Below are 18,571 nucleotides of genomic sequence, written 5' to 3' on the forward strand. Positions count from 1 at the left end.
CTTCTTCTCCCCTTTCCCTCCTATTTTCCTGTTGAGTGAAATGTATTTCTGTATCCAGCTCAGTTTGTGTGTGTGTATTCTTCCTTCTTTTGACCATCAGATGAGGGTGAGGTTCAAGTGTTGGCTGTTCCCTCGCTTCTTCTCCCTTGTTTGTATATATGTTTATTTGTGTACCCTGATTATTTGAGAGTTTTCCTTAATCTTCCTTTTCCTTCTCCCCACTCCTCAGTGTCTAATAGAACTCTTTCTTTAAACTCTGACTCTGACAGAGTTCAGAGGGAAGACAAGTATCATCTTCCCTTATTTGAATGTAAGCAGTTTATCTCTGTTTAGTCTGTTATCCTTGTTCATTCGTATTTACCATTTTTATGTGTGTCTCTTCACTCTTGTGTTTGAACTTCAGAGTTTCTCCTCAACTCTGGTCTTTTCATCAGGAATACTTGGAAATCCTCTGTTTCATTAAAGGTCCATTTTTCTCTTGTAGTTTTATATATAGTTTTGCTAGGTAATTTAATCTTCATTGTAGCTCATATTACTACTTCATGACTGCTAAATTATGTGTAATCCTGACTGTAGCTCTTTCATACTTGTATTCTTCCTTTCTGGAAGTTTGGAGTATTTTTTTTTTCTTCTACCTGGAAGCTCTGAATTTTGGCTTGGGAGTTTTTATTTTGAGGTTTCTTCAGCCAGTGATCTGTGGATTCTTTATAATTCTGTGTAGTCCTCTGGTTCTAAGAGATGTAGACAGTTTTGAGATTTCTTAAACTAGAATGTCTAAGCTTCTTTTTTTTTAGTCAAATAGTCCAGTGATTCATAAATTTCTTCCTCCTTGATCAGTTTTCCAGGTCAGATGTTTTTTGCTGTGAGATACTTTCTTCTATATATTTTTTTCTGCCCTTTGACTTTGTTTTAATATTTCTTGTTGCATCATAAAGTCATTGGCTTCTGTTTCATCCGTCCTAATTTTCAAGGAGCTTGTTGTTTAGGAGAGATTTTGGACCTCTTATGCCAAACTGTTCTTTCACTTTCTAATTCTTTATTTCATAGCTCTTATTCCTTTTCCATTTGTTTCTTTAAGTGTTCTCATTCTCTCTATTAAAAAAAAAATTTACGGGCAGCTAGGTGTTGCAGTGGATAGAGCACTGGCCCTGAAGTCAGGAGGACCTGAGTTCAAATCTGGCCTCAGACCAAACACTTGACACTTAATAGCTGTGTGACCCTGGGCAAGTCGCTTAACCTCAATTGCCTTTAAAAAAAATTAAACTCTTAAAAAAATTCTCAAATTATCTCTTCCAAGAATTCTGGTTGAATTTGTGCCCAAGTTGTAATTTGCTTTGAGGCTTTGCTTGTGGATGTTTTGGAGTAATCTTTTCTATTTGTGTCTTGAACATCTCTGTCACCGTTATATGTTTTCCAGGTCAGTTCTTTATTTTTTTACTATGAGATAACCTTATTCTTTCTTCTATTTTTTCAACCTTTTAATTTTGTTTTACTATTTCTTGTTGTGAAATGAAACTGTTGGCTGCTTTTTGGTCCATTCTAATTTTTAAGGTATTTGTTGCTTAGGCAAGACTTTGGACCTTTTGTGCCAAGCTCTTCCAATTCTTTCTTCCATGGTTCTCTTTTCTTTTTTCTTCAAGTGTTCTTATTCTATCTATAAAACAATTTAAAAGTCTTTTTTTTTTAAGTTTTGTTTTACTCTTTCTAGGAATTCTAGTTGAATTTGTGCCAAAGCTATGTTTTCCTTTGAGGCTTTGCTGGGGGTGGGTGTGTGTGTGTGTGTGTGTGTGTGTGTGTGTGTGTGTGTGTGTGTGTGTGTGTGTGTATTTTTTTTTTTAGTTATTCTCTTTTGGATATGGGTCTTGAGCATGCCTATCACCATAATAGCTTTTTATAGGGGAAGTCTTTTTTTGTTTGTTCATTCTTTTAGCCAGTTTCATGGCTGGACTTGATGTTACAGTGAGGCACTGTGTACTTCTTGTTGCTGCTTTCCTCTGTGTTTTGTTATTGCGGGATCTCAGGGATGGACTAGAGACCTACAAACTTTCATTGCTCCCAAAGTGATCTGATTCAGGGCAGAGTCTGAGAGCTGTCCTGTAACGCTAGCCTCTTTACTCTCCCATGAACAAAACGCTCCATAGCTGGGTTCTAAGCAAGCAATTTCTCTGGCTGTCTGCCATGCTGGAATGCTCTCTTTCCTCATTTCTACCTAGTGGCTTTCCTGGCTTCCTTTAAGTCCCAGCTAAAATCCCATCTTTTATAGGAAGTCTTTCCCAGCCCTTCTTAATACTAGTGTATTCCCTCTCTTATTTACTTCTAATTTATTTATCCTTTACATATACATTTTCCTTCATAGAATATAAGCTCCCTTAAGGGCAGGAATTGTTTTGTTTTTGTTCTCATTTCCCCAGTGCCTTTAATAATGGGCCTGTTGGTTGAGTGACTGATTTGGGCTAATTATTTTACTTGTTAAAGAGGGTGGGCCAAATAATCTTTAAGGTTTCCCTCTAATTCCAACACTGCAAGTAATCATCCCTAGAAAACCAGTAAGTTCTTTAGCTTTAAACAAATTACATGATTTTATAATTGTCTGGTCAATTAATGCTAAAGGAATGATCTAGAACAGAAATTCAAAGTAGACTATTGCTAAAGTATAACACGAATGGAGCAGGGCATAGCAGTGGCTACAAAGGATATGAAGATATAAACATGATGAGCATCTTTGTATTTGTGGGTATACCTGGACACTCCATTTTCTTTTCAGGGATACCATAATGAAAATGCCATGTGCCAGTGGGGCACTGCACAGTTATGTGCTGTGTTGATTGGACTTTTCTGAATACTTGGAGCCCTTGTTGGTTTTTAGTTTCCCAGTGTACAGTGTACATGTCGCCAAGGTACAGTCATTATGATTATATGCCAGGTTGGGTAGCATAGATTTAAGGTGAGAGCATTTCTTTCTAGCATTTGTAAAGTTGTTGAGAATTACAGTATGACTGTGCCATCTATTTTTTTTTCCATAGACTTTTATAATTTAATACTTTAGTCAGGCTTAGGAAAGATCTAGACCTGTAGTTTCATTGTTGTAGGAAGCTAGCCTGAGGCAAGGAAATTTCCTCTACCAGTATAGAACTAACGCTGTTCTGCAATTTATAATCTTAGATAATTTTCTGGAATACTGAAGAGGTTGCGTGACTTGCTTGGGATCACAAGGACTGTATGTTTTGGGAGGCAAGACTTGAACCTAGCACTGTGTTATATGTTAAAATCTCTTCTTTTGTTATCTGTGGGATGTTCCTTTCTCACAAAAGGGCTCTTGCTCTGGGCTCAGGTAAATGTGTTACTCCTGTGGGAGCCTGGACCCAAAGAAAGGGGAGCAGGTTTTTTTTCCTTAAACTGTCTAGTTCATTCTATCTCTACTCTACCCTGCAAGTTCCAGGAAAAAAAATCTCTTAAAAGTTGAGTATGGCTTATGTCTGGTGTCTCCTCATAAAGGAATTAACAGGGTCCCTTCTAGAGAAGGTACTCAAGGTACCTAGATTTAGGTATAGGACAGATTAATTCCTCTACCCTCAAAAGAAATACTGTAAATGAAAGACTCAGAAGCATATGCTGACAAATGGTTAAAACATGAAACAGTATAAAACATGAAATGGTGTCCCATCACTCTTGTTGTACTTTGTAGGGGACTTAAAAGACAACTTTGTAGGACTGCACTTCATATCAGCCCGGTACAAGAAACTTAGAAGTCCAGGTCTTCTGGCTAGCCATGCATAGCTCTTTAGTCTTTTCAACTGCAGAATCTTCCTAGCAGTGGTGCCCTTCTGAGAATTGTCCCTGAACATTACCTACTGGGCAACCAGCCCTCTTCACTTGAATTTAGCTGTAACTGACAGAGTGCTAGTAAACACAGCTCCAGGATCTCTGTTTGGTAACCTGGGCTCAAGGAAAGAAACACAAAGCATAAGAGACAACTTGGGACCTGAGGTATTGTCTCAGTTTTGCCTAGGCAGGTACATATTATTACTATTAGAAGTGCAATTACTATTGCTAAGAGTTTGGTGGCAGGGGAGAGGTTAGGGGGTAGGGTGGGGTGAAGAAAGACACTTGAAGTCCAAGAGGCTATATTGAAAGATAATCTGGAAGCTGTCTTTCCTTACTCTGAATATACCCCATATAGTGGGCTCAAAGGGCTCAATTGTCAAACAGCTTTGAAAGCACACTGGGTTATAAGGATAATTGAGGACCAACCAGGGGCCAGAATGTATCCCTCTCTATGGAGCCAGCGTACACGCATTCATTACCATGCCTGGTGCCTTTGTACAGCAGATCAGGGATTTCCTTGATGATGCCAGTTATACTTATTTTATAGATACGTATACTTATATATATATATATATATATATATATATATATATATATATATATATTAGTTTAAGCCTTTTGCCTTTATCAGAATAAAAAAAGTTAAACCTTTTAAAAAATATTTGACCTTCCTATTTTTGAAGTTATATTTAGTCACTGTCTTGAAAGTGAAAGAAAATTGGGGCATTTTTATAATAAACAGTGCAAAAATAACAGAGTTTAAATTCATACTCCTGAATTTTAATACCATAAAGGAAATCCTATACAATTCTGTAATGATTTTTATTATTTATTTCTCCTTTTCTTCTGAATCTTTTACTAGAGTGTATGAGTCCAGATTCTGGTATCTTTGAAAGTTTTAAGATTTGTTTTGTAGGCGTTGTTTTTCTCTAAACTTCTCTTCCTTCTCCAAGAATTCCTCTCATCCCTGCATTTTTAAAAAGTACTATATTAAGAGATCTGCTTTGAAGTTTTAAAATATTTCAGTGAAATTCTGTCGGATGTTTAGTTTGTGATCTTTGTAATATGAAAATACACTTTTAATGATTTTTCAGAGAAAAATTATGTATTTAGAGAGTTGCCTGGGACCCTGACAGGTTAAGCAACTTGTCCATAGTTTCACAGTATGTGCAAAAAAAAAAAATCTATATCTATACATATATAAGGTATATTAAAATTCAATACACAACATATAACATAATTATTCACTGAATCCAAGCATGTATTTATGCAATTTGTTTTCTCTACTTCCTTTTTCTCTCTATTCACATATATATGCAATCTAGTTATTTTTCTCTCTATATATTGATACATATTGATATATATAAAATCTATATAGAGAAATAAATAGAAAAATAGATACATATCTATATTGATGCATATCATAAACATCTACATAGAAAAAATCAGTAAATTGCACATATTGCGTGTGTGTGTATATATATATATATATATATATATATATATACACACACACACACATTTGTCTTATATATCCACATAAATGCATGTTTGAATTCAGTGAATTTCTTGCAACACACTGTAGATTTTTTTCTTCTTTTTTTTACATTGTTCTTGCTCTTTACCTACCCTTTTCTAATTCAGGATAAGGAATTATCTTTAAATAAAATTGAACCAGCATTTCATTTCTCTTCTGGTTGGCATTGTCAGTCTCTTCCTAAAAGGCAAAGTATAATGTATCAGCTCATTTACTTGGGCTTCCTGTTCCCTGGTACTGTATTGAGCCAGAAGGAGGGGGTAGAACTCTTAAGGTATAAAATGAGAACTCATTCAACTGGTATGTTTGAAAATGCTACATCGTACATAATTTTAATTGTGGACAAACAGGGAACTGTAATCCTTGTTCATCCTTTATTTTTTATTCTATAAACTGGAATACTGATTTAATATTTTATTCTTAAGCAACAAAAATGATTCACAGAGCCATATTTTTCAGGTCTTGTGAAATGGAGGCAGCCGAGGGATGACTATATATGTATTCCTGTCTAGAACTTAATTACTTAGTCTCTGGGAGCTATTTGGTCTAGTCATTGCATAATTTATAATTTGTCCTTTGAATTTAAATTTGCAGAAACCAGAATTGTCTTGCAAATTTATGTTAGTTCAACCTTAAAAGAAAAAACACCCCCCTGCTTAAACGAAATGGTACTTCCTGCTTTCATAAACAGTCATGTGCATAGTTTAGCAAGGCCTGATGCCTCTGGAGCTTTTTTCCTTTATAGCACCATTGAATCACAGTCTTTACAGAAGTACTGCGAATCTTGTGGCCTCATTCTGAACAAAAGGGATTAGAGAAGAAAAATCTCTTGATAAAAGACTTTGGATAGCAAGGGCAGGCAGTCTTGGTTGTGAATATTTTCTGATTTTTCCAGAAATCAAGCAGAAGATTGAGCTGCTGATGTCAGTTAACTCTGAGAAGTCGTCCTCTTCAGAAAGGTACAGCTACATCTCTTGCATGAACAATTAATGGTGTAGCATTGCTAAGAAGCAAACCAGTCTATTTTTTTCTTGTCAAGTTTGATATAATGTGTTTTATTGTATGCTGGGTTTTTGTGTTGTATTTATGTTGGTCAAACTGTTCTTTCTTTGCAGAGGATTATGGATTTTTTTTTTAAACAAATAGTGAAATCCAACCAGCTGCAGCATGCAAATGACTATATAGCATACTGCTGGTTTATGTATAGCAGACATTGAAACCTTAAAAAAATTTTCTTTAACAATAAAGAATTCCTTGATTTCTTACAAAAATTGCCAGCATTAGATTTTTTTCTTCCTTTATTTTTAGGGGGCTGGTACACAATTACTAAGGTTATCTCTTAAATCCAGGTTGAAAAAATTGAGTTTTTTTATCGTGCTAAACATGTTGTTATATGGAAAGGGAGTGCCCTTTGTAAATAGCTTAGGAATTGCAAACCCACAGATTAGTCACATTCTGTGAGATAGATATGATGCTTCTTCAAGTCTGTGCTAGGAAATGGAACAGTCACTGCATGCGGTAATGGTTCATGCCTGCAGGTAAGGACAAAATGACTCAGAAGTATTTTTAAAGCAATTATTTCATCTGTCAATCAAATGATTATATTTTTTAGTAGATATTTCACATTTACTTAGTATTTTGCTACATGAAGTAGAGCCAAGAAATTTTTGTTTTGGAACTGAAATAAAGCTGTAGTGATTATCTTGGTATAATAAACAGTAAAATGGATTTGCTACTGTTTACCAGAAATATGTATACTAAATAGTATTACATATTCAGAGTATTAAAGAAGTTATGTTGTTTTCCTTTATCATTTATTTAGTATATACTGAATATTGATATTTTGCAGTTGAATAACAAGCTATTTATTTTGGGGGGCAGTAAATTCTATATTTTTGCATTTTTTTAAAACTACAGAAACATAAGTAGTTTAAAATTAAAAATAATAAAATACCTTAGGCAGAATGCTTGAAGATATAATGTACTCATAAAGAGGATTTAATTTTATGAAGTAGTATATAAAGAGTAGTCTTTTAGACAAAATGATCACTTTAAATGAATTAATTAGTAGAATGAGGAGGTAGGTTTGTGTCCTTAGACTAAAGACATTGCATAAATTTCTTATGTGATAAAAAAAAACCATAGCTGAATAAATAGGGAAAATGGTGGGAATTTTGTTGTCCTTTTCTGGAAATTAGAGTTTGACGTGATGATTTTCTTTTCTAAAATAAAAAAAAAATTCAGGAGGTTTGTTTCTTGCACATTTCTCACTTCAGATCTGTGACGAGCCATAAGATATTAAACATTCTGTTTGCTAAGGGGAAAAAAGAAAACAATCTTATGTCCTGTGACTGTGGTGCCAGTAAAATGGTGGTGATGGGAGGATATGAAGATTGGGGGTGGGGGGAGGTTCAGTAGTGAGGAAGATAGGTGCCAGCTGTTATTAGAGCTTTGGATAATAGGAACAAGGTTCATGATTGGTTGATATTGATAGCAGTTAATATATTACCTTTTTGGAGGAACATGAATTCTTTAAAGAAACTTGTTGAATAGAGTGAATGAATGCCATTGAGAGAAAAATTAGGAATGACTGAAATATTTCTGGAATAATTTATTGTAGGAAAAGAAGGTATTAAAAATAATTTGTTAACTGAATAGTTCATATTGCTGCCCAGTCTCTTATTGTAATCTTGGGGAAAGGGTGAAAATATGTAGTTATGATTACATTTAGAAATTAAGCACAATGTATATACAATAACTTGGCACATAATTTTCCTTGGGCTATTTTTTAAAGTGGTTGGACAAAAGAGTATGTACGTCAATATATATATATATTTTTTACAAAAGCTGACTTATTAGATAATAAATTGAAAATAAAGTAGTTTGTAGTTGATCTAGATACCAAACTAAACATTATTTTGTGATTAGACCTTCTGGCTTGTCAGATTTCTTTTCAAGCATCTAAGGTGAAAAAAAGGAAACAAACATGAAAATAGGATATCTAGAGAAAGATCAAGAGAATTTTAAGTGCTTGACTTCATTTTAAAAACAAGGAAATTCAGATGACTTGAAACTCTTGATGATATGTTGTGCTCAGGAATTTTGTACTTTAAACTACTTTTTTCAGGGCTATCTATAAAAATTTTCATAGATGAATCTCCCATTTTTCTGTATTTTTAGAATGTAGAAATTTCTGAGTTAAAATCCTTGCTTTAATATTATCTTTTCCAAGTTGGCAATCTTGGAGATATGGCAGTAGTCTTAAAGGCAGTTACATTTGGAATTTACATCAGCATTGGGAAACTTCCATTGTGTATATTAGGAAGGTTGGTGATAAAACTTCTGACTTTTTGAAGGAAATTGTAGTCATAGTGGTGACTCTTTGAAGAGACCAGAAATCATCATTTTACGCAATCAGTATTGTTTCCTGTGAGGGAAGGGATAATCCTTTATTACTGCAGGAATTGAAATAAAGACATCAACACCCTCAAACATGAAAGTTTTCTATATAAAATCTGGAAGTTTCTGCATCATGAACCTCATGATTTTTGTGCCACAAATTTTTATTTACTTAGAGAGATTGGCAGTGTTGAGGAAAGTAGGTAAAAATGGAATTAATTGTGACTGAGAAATAATAAAAGAAAATTATTTTTTCCTCATTATTCTTTAAAAGAATTATTGATTTTTTAAAAAGCAAATTTTATTGATTTTTTACATTACCAAAATTTCCCCTAATACCTCATTTCCTTCTGCTCCCAAGAGAAACCTCCCCATATAATAGATGTTTTTTAAAGACAAGCGAAAACATTGGCAAAATTGATTAATATATCTGAAAAGCCTGAAAAAGTACCAGTGTACCAAAGTTGTGAATCTCTCTTTTCTGAAAAGGGGTGTAGTTGGGGTGTCTTCTTTGATGTCATACTTGTTCTTAGTAATTTTGCAACGTTCGCTTTTGATTTTTCTTGTGTGTTTCTTTCTATTTACATTGGTGTAGTCTTTGTATATATCGTTTCTTGTCTCTGCTTACTTCACTCTGCATCAGTTTGGATAGATCTTTCCACCCTTCTCTGTATTCCTCACATGTCATTTCTTATAGTGCAATAACATTCCATTGTTTTCATGTACCACAGTTTGTTTAGTCATTTCCTAATCCATGGGCATCCAATTTGTTTCGAATTATTTTCTATAAGCAAGAATATTATCACACATATATATACACACACATACATATGTGTACATGTATATGTATATCTATATGTTTGTGTGTATGTATGTGTACCTTTTTCATGTCAGTCATCTTTTGGTTATCAGCTCCATAGTGCAATCTATGGTTCAAAGAATGTGTATATTTTAGCCACTTGATTTGCATAATTCCCTGTTGATTTCAAAAATGGTTACACTGATTCACAGCTACATCAACAATACACTAGAGTACTTATCTTCCTATAATTCTTCTAACATTAAATATTGCCATATTTTGTATTTTTTGCCAATTTCCATGATATGCAGTGTACCAGTTTCTTAGGATTATTTGATTTTAATTTCTATTATTATTAGTTACTTGGAGCATTTTTTCATATGGTTCTTAGTAGTTTGCACTTTTTTTGAGAATTGTTGGTATTCTTTGAACACTTATCAATAGATAAGTAATGGCCTTCGATCGTATGTTTGCATGTGTGTGCCTATATAAATGTGTATCTATATTTGTATATATCTGCTAATTTCTTATAAGAAACACATTTTTTAGAGAGATTTGTGAAAAAAAATTTTTACCGCCATTTGACTGCTTCCCATCTTATCCTAGGTACGTTAATTTTTTTTTTTCGTGTAGAAACTTTTCAGTTTAGTGTCATCAAAGTTATCTGTTATATCCTTAGTAATAGTAATTGCCTTTAAGTCTTGTTTGGTTTAAGAACATATGCCCTTCCCATAGCTGTGAAAGGTGTATGACTTTCTTCTGTTTTTCTTATGGTATGATCTTTATTATTAAGGTCATGTATCCATTTAGAATGTATTGTGAAATGATGTAAGGTATTGGACTAAGCCTAATTTCTGCCAGACTGCTATCTAGTTTTCCAAACAGATTTTGTTAAATAGGGAGTTCTTCCCTAAGTACTTTATATTTTCTGGTTACTGAACACTGCCTATTCTGCTCCTTTTATCTACCTCTCTGTTTTTAAACTAATGGTTTTTTAAAAAAATAATAATTTATTTTGAATTATCAACAATCACTTCTATAGGCTTTTGAGTTTTAAATTTTTCTCCCCCTCCCTCCCCACTTCCCTCCCCAAGATGGCACAAAATCATATACATTCCTATTAAACATATGTTCACATTAGTGATGTTGTAAGAATTAGAACTAATACGAGGAACCACCAGAAAGAGGAAACAAAACACAACAGAAAAAAAAAATACCAAATAGTATGCTTCGATCTGCATTCAAACTCCATAGTTCGTTCTTTGGATGTGGATATCATTTTCCATCATGAGGCCTTTGGAGAAGGATCCTTGCATTGCTGAGAAGGGTTAAGTCTGTCAACATTAGTCATCATACAACGTGGCTGTTACTGTGTACAGTGTTCTCTTGGTTCTGCTTACTTCACTCAGCCATCAGTGCATACAGGTCTTTCCAGGTTTTTCTGAAGTCAGCCTGTTCATCATTTCTTATAGCACCATAGCATTCCATTACCTTCATATACCACAACTTGTTCAGCTATTCCCCAATTGATGGGCATTCTCTCAATTTCCAATTCTTTGCCACCACAAAAAGAGCTGCTGTAAATATTTTTGTATGTGTGGGTCCTTTTCCCATTTGTGTGATCTCTTTGGGATACAGCCCTAGAGGTGCTATTGCTGGGTCAAAGGGTATACACGTTTTTATAGCCCTTTGGCCATATAAACTAATGATTTTGATCAGGGTACAGATAATATTGAAGGGATTACATCAACACTTTCAGATGTAAACATTTTCATTATAAAATCTAAAAATTTCACATTTTGCTTCCAAATTACCCCCTCCTCTATAGAGTCCTGCCTTGTAACAAAGAAACACCATTAAGATAATCAAAATAAATCTTTGTATACATCAGGACTTATAGTTCATGTAACATTTTGCAACCATAGACCACACCTTTTTACCAACAGCAAGGAAGTATATGATAAATCAAGATTGGTAGTTACCTTGATCTGAAATCTGATGTTTGTTAGTGTTGTTTTTTTTTTTAAATCATGATTAATGTGGATATTCTCTTGTTTCTGCTTAATTACTTTATTCTGCAATAGTTCCTAAAAATTCCCCCACTATTTCTGATTCTATTCATTAGCTTGTTCTACCATTTCCCAATTGATGGGAATCTATTTGCTCTCCCCAAAAATTTCTACTGTGATCTATTTTGGCATATATAGGACCATTGTGTTTGTCTTTAATATTCTTAGGTTATATGTCCAATAGTCTTCTTGAGCAAATGAACAATTTAGTTGCTTTTCTAGTGTAATGCACATTGTATTCTATAATACTTTGAACACTTCATAATTCTACCAGTAGTTTTTCTTTTTAAAAAAATTCAAAATTTTAAAAAATTTTGTGAGTTTTAAATTCTCTTCCTCCACTCCTCCCCTACCCATTGAGAAAGCAATAAAATGATACCCATTATACTTATAAAAGTCGTGTAAAACATTTCCACATTAGTTATGTTGTGGAAAAAAAAGCAAGAAAAATAAAGAAAAAAATATGTTTCAGTCTGTACTCAGAGGCCATTTAGTTCTCTGGAGATAGATAGCATTTTTCACCCTCAGTCCTTAGGAATTGTTATGAATTGTTGCATTGATCGAAGTAGCTAAGTCTTTCACATTTGATTATTGTTACACTATTGCTGTTACTGTGTATAATGCTTTCTTGGTTCTGCTCACTTTACTTGTATGTTTGTATGTCTTCCCAGGTTTCTTTGAAATCATCCACATTGTCATTTCTTAAATTATGATAGTATTCCACCACTATCATATGCCATAATTTGTTCAGTCTTTTCACAATTGATAGGCATTCCCTCAGTTTTTATTTCTTTGTCACCACAAAAAGAGCTTCTATAAATGTTCTCGTATATATGAGTCCTTTAACTTTGTCTTTACTCCCTTATTGGTAAAGAATTAATAGTTTTATTGCTGGATCAAAGGATTTGCAAAGTTTCATAGCCCTTTGGGCCCAATTCCAAGTAGTTCTCCAGAATGGTGGGACTAGTTCACAGCTCTACCAACAATACGTTAGTATACCTATTTTTCTACACCCCCACCAACATTTGTCATTTTCCTTTTCTGTCATTTTAGCCAATCTGATGGGTATGTGGTATTCCCTTAAAGTTTGCATTTCTCTAGTTATTAGTGATTTAGAGATTATTTTCATATAACTATTGATAGCTTTGATTTCTTCTTCTGAAAATTGCTCATTCATATCCTTTGACCATTTATCAGTGGGATAATAGATCTTATTTTTATACATTCCACTCAATTCCTTACATATTTGTGAAATGAGACCTTTCTTTGTCAGAGAAACTTACTGTAATCCCCCCCCCTCAGCTTTTTTCTTTCTTCTTAATTTTGGCTGCATTGGTTTTGTTAATTCAAAACCTTTTGGCTTTAATGTAATCAAAATTATCCATTCTACCTCCTTTGATATTATCCAGTTTTTGTTTGGTCTTGAATTCTTATATTCATAGATCTGACAGGTAATTTTTTTCGGTGCTACCCTCTTTTGCTTTTGATCTCCTTCTTTATGTCTAACTAGTGTACTCATTTTGAGCTTATTTTGGTACACAGTGTGAGATGTTGAGCTATGCTTGGTTTCTGCCATACTACTTTATGGTTTTCCCAGCAGTCTTTTTTGAATAGTGAGTTCTTGTCCCAGTTACTTAGATTTCTGGGTTTATCAAATAATAGCTTACTGTGATCATTTGCTTCTATATATTGTGTACCTACTCTATTCCATTGATCAACCACTGTATTTCTTATTCAGTACCAAACTGTTTTGGTGATTCCTGCTTTCTAGTATAGTTTAAGACCTGACACTTCTAGGCCTCTTCCTTCACTCCCCCCCCCCATTAATTTTCTTGATATTGTTGACCTTTTTATTCCTTCAGATGATTTTGTTATTTTTCCTAGCTTTATAAAGTAATTCTTTAGTAGATTGATTAGTATAGCACTGAATAAGCAAACTAATTTAGGTAGAAATTGTTATGTTTCTTATATTGGTTTCGCCTACTTATAAACAATTAATATTTTCCCAGTTGTCTAGATCTGTGTTTGTGTGAGAAGTATTTTTGTAATTGTGGTCATATAGTTCTGTGAATATCCTTAGCAGGTAGACTCCCAGGTATTTTATATTTGCTCCAATTATTTTTTGGTGGAATTTCTCTTTCTATCTCTTCATGCTGGGTTTTGTTGGTAATATGTAGAAATGCTGGTGATTTGTTTGAGTTTATTTTATGTCCTACAACTTTGCTAAAGTTGTTAAATCTTTTGACTAGTTTTAGTTGATTCTTTTGGTTGTCTAAACATACTATCGTATGATCTGCAGAGTGACAGTTTTGTTTCCTCATTCCCTATGCTTATTCCTTCAATTTCTTTTTCTTGTCTTATTGCTATAGCTAGCATTTCTAGTAGAAAATTTAACAACAGTGATGATGATGGATATCCTTGCTTCACTCCTAATCTAACTGGAAAGACTTCTTGATTTTAGAATAGATACTGCTTATTTTAAGAAAAGTGCCATTTATACCTATGCTTTCTACTTTTTTTTTTTTTAAATAGGAATAGGTATTATATTTTGTCAAAAGGTTTTTCTGAATCTATTAATATAATTGTATGATTTTTGTTGTTTTTCTTACTGCTATGATCAGTTATGCTTATACTTTTCCTAATATTGAGCCAGCCCTGCATTTCTGGTAAAAATCCAACCTGGTGATATTAGCTTTGTGATATATTGCTACAATCTCCTTGCTATTATAGTATTTAAAATATTTGCTTCAGTTTTCATTAGGGAAGTTGGTCGACAGTTTTCTTTCTGTATTTCTGCTCTCTGTGGTTTAGTTATCAAAATTATATTTGTGTCATAGAAGGAATTTGGTGAGACTCCTTTACCTATATTTTCCAAACTGTTTGTATAGAATTGGAATTAATGGTTATTTAAATGTTTGGTAGAATTCACTTATAAATCCATTTGGTCCTGGTTTTTTTTTTTTGGAGGTCATTTATGGCTTTTACAATTTCCTTTCCTAAAGTAGGGTTATTTAAATATTCTTTTTCCTTTTCAGTTAATCTGGGCAATTTTTATTTTTAGAAATATTGATTATCATTTTATTGGTCTAAAGTTGGGCAAAATAGCTCCTAATAATAGGTTTAATTTCATCTTGATTGGGTATGCATTCACCCTTTTCATTTTTGAGGCTGCTAATTTGGTTTCTCCTTTTAAAAAAAAATCAAATTAGCTAGTGGTTTATTCATTTTATTTTTTTCTATAAAAGCACTTCCTAGTTTTATTAGTTGGATTGACTTTTTTTCTCTTTCAATTTTATTAATCTCTCCTATGAGTCTTAGCATTTCTCTTTTGGTATTTACTTGGGGATTTAACATTTGTTTTTCTAGTTTTTTTCTAGTTTTTTTAGTTGAATGCTGAATGTATTGCTCTAATCTTTCTTTTATTGATGTAAACATTTATAGATATAAATTTTCCCCTTTAAAGTACTGCTTTTGCTACATCCCACAAAATTTGTTCTATTATCTCATTGTGGTAACTATCTTTAGTGAAATTATTGCATATGTCTGTGATTTGTTCATTCTTTGTGATTAGATTATGTAGTTTCCAATTAATTTTTAAACTGTGCTTCAAAGGCCCTTTATTGAATGCAATTTTTATTGTGTTATGATCAGAGAAAGCTGATTTTAATATTTCTGCTTTTCTGCAATAAGGTTTTATGTCCTAATACATGGTCAGTTTTTGTGAAGGTGTCATGCATGGCAGAGAAAAAGGTATATTCCTTTCTATTCACATTCAAAATTGTGGGTAAAGTGAGGTCCCTTACTGGTATAGTTTTACTGTTTATTTCCTCCTGTAATTCATTGAACTTCAAGAATTTAGATGATATATCATTTGGTGCAAATGTGTTCAGTATTGATATTAATTCATTGTCTATGGTACCTTTTAGCAAAATTTATTTTCCATGAATATCCCTTTTATATAGGTCTGTTTTTGCTTTCTCTGAGTTTATGGTTCCTACCCCTGCCATTTTTACTTCAGCTGAAGCATAATAGTTTCTGTTCCAGCCCTTTATTTTAACTGTGTTTCTTTCGGTTTTAGTGTGTGTCTTGTAAACAACGTATTGCTCTATTCTTGTTTTTAATTCATTCTGCTATTCTCTTCTATTTTATGGGTGAATTCATCCCATTGGCATTCACAGTTATAATTACTAATTGTGTATTTCCTTCCATCCTATTTCTTCTCTGTCTCTGTCTCTCATACCATCCCATTACAAAAGTCTGTTTTGCTTCTGACAACTGCTTCCTTTAATCTATCCTCTTTCTTATGCTTCTCTCTCTCTCTCTCTCTCTCTCTCTCTCTCTCACTCACCATCCCATTTCAAAAGTCTGTTTTGCTTATGAACACTGCCTCCTTTAATCTGTCCTCTTTCTTATGCCCCTTCCCCTTTCTTTTATAACCACCTTCTGCTACTTCCCTGTTGGGTAAGGTGAATTTCTATACTCAACTGTGTGTATATATTGGCTTCTTTCATTGAACCAGTTCGGATGAGAGATTCCAGCATTCCTTCCCCCTGTTTTCTCCTTCATTGTAAAAACTCTTCCTTGCATGCCTGTTTTATGTGAGATAACTTTCTATATTCTTTCTTTTACTTCCTCCTTCTCTCAGTGCATCCCTCTTTCTCATCCTTCTAGTCTTTTTTTGAGATCATCCCACCATAATAGACTCACAGTCCAGCCTTCTGTTTAAAGACTGTCTTTAATGATGATACTGTTCTTTAGGGATTAAATGTATCATTTTTTCACATGGGAATATAAACAGTTTAACCTTGTTTAATCATTATGATTTCTCATATTTATATTCTTTTCTTAAGTCTTTGTGTTTGTCAGATTCTCTATTCAGATCTGGTCATTTCATCATGTCTTCTATTTAATTAAATGTTGATTTTTCCCTCTGTAGGATTATACTCCGTTTTGTTGGGTAGGTTATTCTTCTTGCTTGTAATAGTAACTCTTTTGCCTTCCAGAAAATCATGCTCCAAGCTTTCCATACCTTTTAAGTGATATTTACTAGACTTTTTATGATCCTGACCTTGGTTCTACAGTATTTGAATGGTTTCTTTGACTATTGGCAAATATTTCTCAATATTCCTGGGAATTTTCATTTGAAATTTCTTTCATGAGGTTACTGGTGGATTTTTTTTTCAATTTCTTATTTGCCCTTTGATTCTAGCATACACATGTAGTTTTCCTTTATAATTTCTTCAAATGCGATGTCTCATTATTTTAAAAGGAAATCATGGTTTTCAAGTAGTCAGATAATTCGTAAGTTATTTTTCTTAGATATATTTTCTGGATCAGTTGTTTTTTTCTTATGATATATTTCATTTTTTTTTTTAAGTCTTGACTTTGTTTTATTGTTTCTTGATTTTTCATGTAGTCATCAGCTTCTATTTGACCAATTCTGATTTGGGACGAGTTTTCTCTTTAGTGAGGTTTTGTACTTTTTTTTTTTTACCATTTGGTTAAATCTGATTTTTAAGGAGTTTTTTCTTCATTTTTTTTGTCTTTGTTTTACCAAGCTCTTAATTCTCTTTTCATATTTGATAGCACTGTTTTTCCAGTTTTTCCTTTATTGCTCTTACTTAATTTTTAAAATAATTTTTTGCTTGAAAAAAAAACCCAACAAAACTCTTTCTTTAGCTTTTCCTAGGAATTCTTGTTTAACTTGTGTCCAACCTGCATTTTTCTTTAAGGCTTTACTTGTAGATGTTTTAAAGTTAATTGTCTTCTTCTTGGTTTGCGTCTTGAGCTTCCCTCTCACCTCTTTTATGGTTAGGATCTTAATTTAAATGTTTGCTCATTTCTCCAGCGTACTTCTTAGACTTTGGATTTTATGTTAAAGTTGGGCCCTTCTCACTTCTAGGGGAATAACTGTCCTCAGATTCTGTCTGTTTTGTCCTATTTTCTTGATCTGAGTCTCTAAATTTTGGTATCTCCAAAGTGGTATGATTGACAGAGAGGTTTGGTCACAACATTCTTTGTCTGTGCTCTGCTCTTATTCAGATAGGACCTTTACTACCATGTGATTCCTATTGCTCTGCGTCTGCAACCTTGAAAAGGGGTAATACGTGACAAAACTGCCAAATGGCACCTGACTTTGCACCTAGGGTTAGAACAAGCACTCCCTGGGATCTCTTGCTAACCATGTGTGGAGTACCCTTACTCTCTGTGGACATTCATGCTGCTGCTGCTTTCACCATTGTTACTCACCATCCCCTGCTTGATGATGTAGTCACTCTGTGCCATATCCCATACCCTTCAACACCGTACCCCAGCCCCTACCCCAGTGTCTGCAGACCTCTTTCTTCTGTCTTCCTGAGCTGTCTTGAGCTGAAAAAATGCCTTCCTGTGACCTTTTTTTTTTTTCCCCGTTCAGAATTCTGTTCAGTGTTTCATTTTATAGAAGAGGTTTTGGGAGAGGTATGATAGTTGTGACCTTTTACTCTACCATCTTGACTCTGCCTCTTCACTGTATTCTTTTTCAAACAATATTCATTCTTTGATAAACAGCATCATATTCATTTTTATAGCAACTAGGGAAAAATGGCATAATCCTGGTCTCAAGAAGCCTAGAATCTGAGAGATTGAGACTCAACTATTTTATCCCCTTTTACCAAGAAAAATGAATGTGATTTGATAACAGAGTTTTAAAGTTATTGTTTGTGATTACCTTAAAAGATATTGTATATAATCTTAAGAGATATATAATTAAAAACTCCCAAATTAAAAATAAAAAGAGAAGAATGCAGCACAGGTCAATGCAGTTTATATTTTAAATTATGCCTCAAGTAGTCATGGGAAATGTTTTTTATTTTATTTTTCATTTATTTTTTGGCAAGAGCCATTTACTCATAGGGTGGTTGAAATGGAGTGGAATTGTAGTTCTTTTTAAAAATAAGGGTC

The 18,571-nt window shown here is 33.5% G+C and overlaps 1 protein-coding gene across 5 annotated transcripts in view; it reads left to right on the plus strand.

The window, feature by feature from the left end:
* Positions 1–18,571, plus strand: part of SRPK2 (SRSF protein kinase 2) — a 228,439-nt gene that overhangs the window by 59,014 nt on the left and 150,854 nt on the right. The window contains exon 1 of one of the 5 annotated variants that reach the window (XM_020984549.2): positions 6,068–6,321. The exons of 3 other annotated variants lie outside the window; for them this stretch is intronic. In XM_020984549.2, the coding sequence (XP_020840208.1) occupies positions 6,284–6,321 (38 nt within the window). In that variant the 5' untranslated portion in view covers positions 6,068–6,283. Of the gene's footprint in view, positions 1–6,067; positions 6,322–6,829; positions 6,901–18,571 lie in introns of those variants that run through there. One more of the 5 variants, XM_078154483.1, reaches the window with a different exon arrangement.

The sequence above is a fragment of the Phascolarctos cinereus genome, unplaced genomic scaffold (assembly GCF_003287225.1).
Source record: "Phascolarctos cinereus isolate Bilbo 61053 unplaced genomic scaffold, phaCin_HiC Scaffold_1;HRSCAF=81, whole genome shotgun sequence".
In the NCBI taxonomy this organism is placed as follows: Eukaryota; Metazoa; Chordata; class Mammalia; order Diprotodontia; family Phascolarctidae; genus Phascolarctos; species Phascolarctos cinereus.